Source organism: Miniopterus natalensis, chromosome 8 (assembly GCF_054644295.1).
Source record: "Miniopterus natalensis isolate mMinNat1 chromosome 8, mMinNat1.hap1, whole genome shotgun sequence".
Taxonomy (NCBI): domain Eukaryota; kingdom Metazoa; phylum Chordata; class Mammalia; order Chiroptera; family Miniopteridae; genus Miniopterus; species Miniopterus natalensis.
Genome location: NC_142088.1, coordinates 38,426,559 through 38,434,722, shown reverse-complemented (window position 1 = coordinate 38,434,722; position 8,164 = coordinate 38,426,559). Strand labels below are relative to the sequence as shown.

The following is an 8,164-nucleotide window of genomic DNA, read 5'->3' as shown; positions in this document are numbered from 1 at the left end:
TACCACTGAGGGCATTTGCTCCTCTCTGGAAAATATCGCTTGATAAGGGGAGGGGGTGATGTTTGGATCTGGAGAAGGGGGAATAATAAAACCACCATTTCTGGGATGAATTAATTTTTCTTCCCTAAGAAGACTGCCCTGGCTTCTTGGCTGCTTGGTAACCCTGGCCCTGGTACAAAGATGGGGAACTCGTTGCTGCAAATTGCCACCAAGCCCTTCAGGCTACCTGAACCATCTCTGAAAATGCCGGTGGCTGTGTCAGGCTGGTGGTGGCTCCGAAGAAGAGGCCAAGGCTGGCAGCGGTCTGGGTATCCAATTTGGGTGGAACCTGGAAGTAGTAACGTTGTCTATATATACCCTGTAGAACCGAATTTGTGTGGTATCCACATAGTCACAGATTCGATTCTAGGGGAATATATGGTCGATGCAAAAACTTCACTTTTCTCCAAAATAGCCTGAGTCGGAAGGAGAGGCCAGAAACAGCCAGGGTGGGTCAATAGCCTTTTTTCTCTTTTATTACGTTGGACTCCAGGAGGACCGCCTGAGCCTCGTGACACAGAGCACCCTTTTCTTCAAGAAGCCCTTCACCTTTATACAGAGGCTCCTGTGTAAATCCCTAATTGGTTGCATGAATTCGGGGCCAAAAGTCTAGGTTTTGGGTAACTGGGGGAGTGCAGTGGGAGGCTGGGTAGCCCCAGCTCTGCCCTCGAGGAGCAGGAGGTTGGAGGGTGCCTAATGAGGGGCTTACTGGCCTTTGACTGCCGCGTGAGAAGGCGGCAAACTAGAAAGAAGGAGTGCAGAGTTCTTTGGGTCCATTTGGGTGTGTGGGGTTGCCCTCACCACCTTCCTGGAGCACCCCTCAGCTGCACGGGCTGAGGCAGTGGAAGCCTCTTGCCATACCCAAAAGGCCCAGCTTTCGCTAGGAACACCCCAGCCTGGGCACTCACAGAAAGCTTGGTGGTTACTCATTGCCTAAATTGATTCAGGCCAGCTAGATTGTGGTAACTTTTGGGTGACCCTGAGGAGGACAAAGCCGGGAATCAGCCTTTGTATGGCAGAGTCCCCGTTCCCGCTGCTGGGCTGGCGGGAGCTCTGCCTGCTGGGGTACTCTGCCCAACTAAGAAGCTGCTTTGCCCACCAGCCTTTTGGTGCCTACACCCCAACAGATACGGGAATTTATTCCCCTTTGAGCTGTGCCCACTTTGGGGGGCTGTTTTCAGGCAGGTCGGTGAGTGGATAGGGCACTCGAGGTTAGCAAAGTCAGTGGCAGACAAAAGCTGGAATTACCTGCGGGGGGAATGAGGGTGCCGGGGGTTAGAAGTACAGTAACATCTTGTGGGGGCCCTCGAATGCGCCACAGCGAGTCACTTGATTACACGTATGTTATTTAGTTAAATTTGTGAAAATTATGAGATGCTCACCAACCCAGTGATAAACTCGCTCCCTTGCTATTGGCTGGCGTGGTCACATGGCCACCAACTTTATTCAGTTGACAGCAAGTAGGAGGGTCCTATGGAAGGAGAAAAAAAGACAACACGAGAAAAATTAGTATTTTCTACCTTCTGAAATTAATGGCCATGAGTTCGTATATGGTGAACTCCAAGTATGTGGACCCCAAGTTCCCTCCGTGCGAGGAATATTTGCAGGGCGGCTACATAGGCGAGCAGGGAGCCGACTACTACAGCGGCGGCGCCCAGGGTGCTGACTTCCAGCCCCCGGGGCTCTACCCGCGGCCCGACTTCGGTGAGCAGACCTTCGGAGGCGGCGGCCCTGGTCCAGGCTCCGTGCTGCCCACGAGGGGTCACCCGCAAGAACCGGGAGGCCACTACGGAGCCCCGGGAGAGCCGTGCCCGGCGCCCCCTGCGCCCCCGCCCGCGCCCCTGCCAGGCGCCCGGGCCTGCAGCCAGCCGGGCGGTCCCAAGCAGCCGCCCCCGGGGACGGCGCTCAAGCAGCCGGCTGTGGTCTACCCATGGATGAAGAAGGTGCACGTGAATTCCGGTAAGGCGGGGGCCCAGGGACTCCTCAGTCCTCACCCCAGCCCAGCGGCCTGGGCCCTGGGAGGGAGGGGGTGCGAGTGGATGGGGGCGTGTGGGGCTTCACTGGGCACCTCAGTAACTCCGTAATTTTTTATAGCTGAGGGAGCAGGCCGGGACCATGTGGCTGGCTGCAAGTCTGTGGGCAAAAAAGGGGGTGGAGGTGGGGGTTGGGTGGGGGAGGGTTCCGTTTTCAGAACAGAGGGTACACGGTGGAGGAAAGGGGGCTTTCCAAAATGCTTGGAAATTCCGGAGCTTTCGCTGGCCGTTGGGCCGGGTAGATGGGAGCACAGTTGGGGATCCCCGGTTGCCGTCCGGGGGGAGTGGGTTGGTGTGATGGGGTGGGCAGGAGTGGACGTGCGCGCTGGGAGAGAGGGTGGGAGGGAGGGAGAGCGGCTTGGAGCGCGGGGAGGGCCTCGGGCCTCGGGGCGCGCCAGGAAGTGAGCGCGCTGGCCGCGGCCCTAACTAGTGGCCAGGCGCTGACCTGACGGTGCTGTCTGTTTTGTTTCCCAGTGAACCCCAACTACACCGGCGGGGAGCCCAAGCGGTCCCGGACGGCCTACACCCGGCAGCAAGTCCTAGAACTGGAAAAGGAATTTCATTTTAACAGGTATCTGACGCGGCGCCGTCGGATTGAAATCGCGCACACCCTGTGTCTGTCCGAGCGCCAGATCAAGATCTGGTTCCAGAACCGTAGGATGAAGTGGAAAAAAGACCACAAGCTGCCCAACACCAAAGGCAGGTCCTCCGCGTCCCCCTCCTGCTCTTCCTCAGCTGCCCCCAGCCAGCATTTGCAGCCGTTGGCCAAGGACCACCACACGGACCTGACGACCCTATAGAAGTGGGGACCTCGGGCCCATCCCTCCCTGCGCTCCCGGCTGAGCCGAAGCCGCGGGGGCAGGCCGGGCCCGCTGTCACCTCGCTGGGCTCTAAGGTACAGTAGGGTGGACCTGGGGCCTGCTGGCCGCCCTGGGACTAGGTTAGCATCCTGCCCGAGGGCAGCCCCCTACCTGAGGCAGGTGTGGGGGCGGGAGGGGGGCGGGATTCTCTCTCTAAGTATATTATCCTATGGCAGGAGCTACTGAGAACATAAAACCTTGGTGAGTCATTAAACTCATGAAACTCTCTGCTGTTGGATTTTGAATTTACAAATGAAGGTTGGATGCTTTATCCCGGTGTGAATTCAAACATCCTTCCCCACCCCATCCCTCCGGGATCTTGTGGTTTAATAATGTGGGGGAGTTGAGGCCGCAGGTTAGCCACCCCTGTGCTAGGTGCTTTCAGTGGAAGCAGGAGAACTGGGCCAGGATTTATGAACTTTCTGGGTTGTCTGTATAATTTCCAGTGTGAAGAAAAAAATATATATATATTTTGTTCCCACTGGCCCCATTCCCAAAGAAATGACTCTAAGAAGGAAGTGGAAACGGGTTATTTTATGTTTAGATTATATTTGCTTAAATATTTATTTGTTGGGGAATGGGGTACAGAAATAACTGACATCTTAATGCCAAAAACCTTAAGATGGTAAAAGGGGCCAGGTTTCAGGGAGCAGAATCAGAGATGTGTGGACTGACTTCTGGCTGTAACCGGCATTTTGAACCCACCCCCTCCCCATTGCCCGGAAATGTGTGTAGGGGCCCTTAACCCTTCTAGAGGGAAGCAAAGAGTCCACTCTGCGTTGCATTCTTGAAAATGTATTTTCACATGTGCTTTTTCCAGCACCCTGCTACAACCAGTATTCAGGGTTGTTAAAGGAAAGGGGAAAAAGGAAGGAACAAATGGTCCAACATTCTCCTGGGGAAAGAAAACAAAACCTCTGTTCTGGGTCATTTGATAACGACTGAATTTTCTGTTCCAACTGGGTTCCAACTGCCCAAATAACCCATATAGCAATGTTTTATAGGGATTGGTGTATGGCCTATATGGAAGAGGGGGTATGCAGTGGGGAGAAAGTGGGAGGTAGAGGAAGTCTTACTTTAAAAAGGAAAGAAAAAACTAATTGAATCTAGAAGTCTACAAAAGTTGGGCTTAGGGGTTTATCCCTGAAGTTTTTTTATTTTTAAAACAAATCTTAAGGAAGTTTTTCTCAACCTATCAGTTAGAAGCAGAAATTGTAAAAGTACAGAAGTTTTCAGGCCCTCTTCCTTGCCTTGAGAATAGGGTTTAAAACAACCACTCTCAAACAACAGGGGAGATGTTCTTCAGTCATCTTTCTTATGCCTTGCCTGGAAGGGTTCAAAGCTCATTTTTCTAAAATGCTGACCCTTAGGGATAAGGGGGAAAGAGTCAAAGGTAATGACCAGAGTTCATATACCCAAATGAAACAAGGCTTCAAAAGTTTAAACCCCAAAGCCTCAGGCTCCAAAAAGAAACCCCAGGTTGTAGCTATCGAAGAAAAGTGACAAAAGGGGGGAGGGAGAAAGGGTGAGCTTGAAAGAGAGACTCAGAATTGGGGTTATTTTTTCAGTGCTTCAGAACACTTTAGAAGGTTTCAGTGGTAATTAAAAATACATTTAAGTGTAGAGAAAAGAAAAGATTTTCTCTGCACCCATGTTCTTTGGTTCAGTGTCTCCTGAGAGCTGAGGGCAGGTATTCACTGGAGTCCCTAGGCTGAAATTCCACTTCTCTAAAGTATCTTCCAAGCCTTGGTCTTTTGTATTAGACCCTGGGGACAGCTCTTTGTTCCTCCTTGGGGTGAGCCTGGCTCTCAGACTTGCACATGGCAATACTTGAATATCGGCACGTCGGGATATTAAAGATGGATATTCCTGCATTATTCACATCATTGTTTCTATGACAAAAAGCACAGAGTTCATACATAGTCAAGATGTCTTTTTTCTGACGCCCTCACGTTGAGAAGCTGAAAAGGTATTTTACTGAAGTTCGGGGCTAAATTACAGAATCAGGTTCATCCAGAGGACAAATTTTCTATTCGATTAGCTGTATTTCAGCCGGGAGGACTGACCTCTAAACCCTTAACCTTTTGGACTCTAACTACCCTTCTTTTCTTTTTTTTTTTTTTTTGGATGTAGCACTTGAAAAGAGCAGTTATCCTTAGGCAAGATGGAAAGTTGCTAAGATTCTGTCTTAAAACCCAGGTCTGTGAATACATTTAACTTCTTATGTTTTCACAGCATTTAACTAATATACAAGGGTGGGCAAAATTAGGTTTCCAGTGCAAGACATAAATAATACAATAATTAATAAATAATACAATAATACTGTTTTGCAGACTCAGAACTGTAAACCTACTTTTGCCCACCCCTGTATATTATAAAGATTATTATATAGATTTCCCCCCTTCCCAGAAGTTTAGATTCCTTAACCCAGGTTTAGACCAAATGCCAAAACTACTTAAATGCCTTCACCCCTGCCCCAGGGGAAAGCCAAGAGGCATATTTTTATGAAGAAAATCCAAGCTCATTCTCAAACATAGCCCCATTACTTAGGAAAGTAACTTAATCACAGAAACAACTTCTTTGTTTATAAGTCCTCAGCTCTCCTTCTCAGCTTCCAGGGATTGTCTTTTGAAATGTTAATGGAGCCTGGATGGCTCAGGGGGCAGCCCACGACCCTGAGGTCCCAACTGGACCCCAGCGTCCATTTGGGCCCACAGGAGTGGGGCAGGGAAGAAGCAGGGCCCCCCAACCACCTAGGGCACGGAAGGAAACGAGTTTCCATCTGGGAACGTGCTCTGGAGAAAGCTAGTTGTGGAAAGACTCAGTGCCCATTTGCTTTTATTTGTTTCCACTTTGTTCCCCCAAATATGAGCCAGAAGTGTTTGTTTTGGTGTGTGTGTTTTTTAAAGCTGTGTTGGGGTTGTGACTAGAGGGAATGAAGTGTTTGCTGAGGACATTGCTCCTCAGACTCCCATCTCACTTTGTCCATTGCAGCCTTTTGTTGGGAGATGACATTGTCAGCCCATGGTGTTTGTTCACACAAGATGCTTTTTAAATAGAATTGACCAATGTTCTGCTGCCACTGATTAAAGTATTATTTATACTAATTGTTGCCTGTAGTTTTGATGTAATTCATTGATCTATATTTGAAATAAAAGGTATAGTGAAATCTCCCTCCTGTTTGGTGCCTCCACAGAAGCATTCTTCGTTAAGTCTTCAGAAAGCTAACACTTGCTATAAACTATTTTTTATTTTCTGCACTGTGCCTGGCATATGAACGTTAAACTGTGTAAGGTTTAGCAATTCTATCATTACACCCTCCCCCATACATACCTACTGCCAACTTAGCCACCATATACTGTGAGCATTGGGAAGCCTGGGGTTGAATTCAGGCTGCTGGGTGGCGGGCATTATGTTTTAAAGGAAAATAAGTTACTGGCCTAAAAGGAGGCTCCAAGTTGGCTTTCTTCGTGGCCCCTGGCAGCCCCAGACCCCTTCAGCCTGTGTTTGTGACGTGGTGGGTGAGACACCTCCCCACCCCACCCCCAGCTCTAAGGGAGAGTGTGTACAGTGCTGGGTTCTGGGCCAGGCTGGGGCTGGCCGGTGGCTGCTCCGACCTGACCCCTCTGGCCTCCAATCGTGGGCTCCTTCGACTTTTCTGGTGCTGCTGAGCCCCAGTGGGGCCTCCAGCACCTGCCCCTCCTTCCCCCCAGCGCCCCCTTCACCGTCCAGACGACAATAAACACTCCCCACTATAAAAAGTGGCATGCGCTATTTTTATCGCGAGGGCTTTTTCACGTTTTGGCCTCGCCTCGAAGAGGGGCCGAGACAGCGGTTCCGAAGTCCATGGAGAGGGGGGGACTTGCTCGAGACAGGAAACGAGCCGAATGCGTAAAATCAGACATGTGTCCTTAATATATGGAAGCGCTCGCCTCGGACGCGTGGACATGTGTATGTATAAGCGGGCAGACAGAAGTTTAAATATTCAGACACGTTTTATGACTGTCCTTTGCCTGTCTCCTGGCGAACGGCGCCTCCGGTCCCGGCACAGCGACAGGGCTCAGCGTGCCAGCCGGCCGCGTGCGGGGAGCGCGTCCGCCCACCGCGGGAGCGCAGCGCAGCGCAGCGGCCCCTCGGCGGCAGCCCGCGCTCCGCCCGCCATGTTGGGGAGCCCTCCCTGCCCCCCACGCCGGGCTGGCGGCCCCGGCTCGCCCGCAGCTGGGGGAGGGCCTTTCATAACCCGGAGAAATTTCAAAGTGCGGGGAAGATGATAAGAATAGATTTCTACAAGTCCCGACCACGTGATTGGCGAAATAATTAATTCAGCACGTCCCTTAAGAAACACGGAGTCGTCATTAATCTGCCACGCAAAGGGCTCTCTCCGACTTGGAAAGTGCAGGGATCCCAAGAATATCACCCGCCCAAGGGAGCCCCCGCACAGCGCCCCGGGCCTCCACCCCGCCGGTGGAGGGCGAGGGAGCGCAGCCGGCAGGTAAATATTTTGGCGACTTTTATTTCTTCGGATTTAAATCCTTAATGAATTTAGCTGTCAGGGCCGCTGACGAATAGTTCCCTTCGCTTCCTGATTTGGAACTGGGCGCTGGTGAGAAGTTGCTAGTGGCTTGGATGGTGACCTTTGGTTCAGCAAAGCTTTGCACTTATGAAAAATTACTGAGTGCGGCCGAGTGTGTGTGCGTGTGCGTGTGTGTGTGCGTGTGACAGGGAGAGGGAGAGCGCGAGCGCGGGCGAGGGGACAGGGGTGAGGTGGTGCGCGGGCTGCTCCGAGACAAGAGTTGTAAAAACCCGCCCGGCTGGGGGACGCGCCTGGCGCGCGCGGGCCGAGGTTGCCCGGTCGCCTGTGTCTGCCGGGAACAATGGTCGCTGTCACGGCATCTGCCGCCTATTCTTAAACCGGTGAGAAAAGGCCCCAGCCCTCTTTTCAAGCGAGGGTCGTAAATTTTTCTTTGCGTCATAATAGGAGGCTATAAAATCGAGTTGAAATTTTACCCCAGGCAGGTTTTAACCAACAGATAATGATTTCCGAGTTGCTTCTCCCACTGCCCTCCCTCCCCACCCAGGCTCTGCTGCTTCTGTCATCCCAACAAGTTTTCCCTTCTTCCCCTTTATTTTTGTATTTATAATTGGGGGGGGGGGGGGAAGATCTAAAATAAAGGCAGTGGGAAGAAGTCCTTGCCTCCGGAGTGAAGATCCTGGGGCCAGCAGAACCTGGGG

General features: G+C 51.6%; 1 protein-coding gene across 1 annotated transcript; it reads left to right on the top strand.

Annotated features, from left to right (window-relative positions):
- Window positions 1-409: 409 nt before the first annotated feature.
- On the top strand, window positions 410-6,105 carry HOXD4 (homeobox D4). The gene is made up of 2 exons (XM_087819750.1): window positions 410-1,998; window positions 2,547-6,105. Exons 1-2 carry the CDS (start codon window positions 1,572-1,574, stop codon window positions 2,870-2,872), a joined length of 753 nt encoding a protein of 250 aa, XP_087675876.1. The 5' UTR covers window positions 410-1,571; the 3' UTR covers window positions 2,873-6,105.
- The last annotated feature ends 2,059 nt before the right edge of the window (window positions 6,106-8,164 follow it).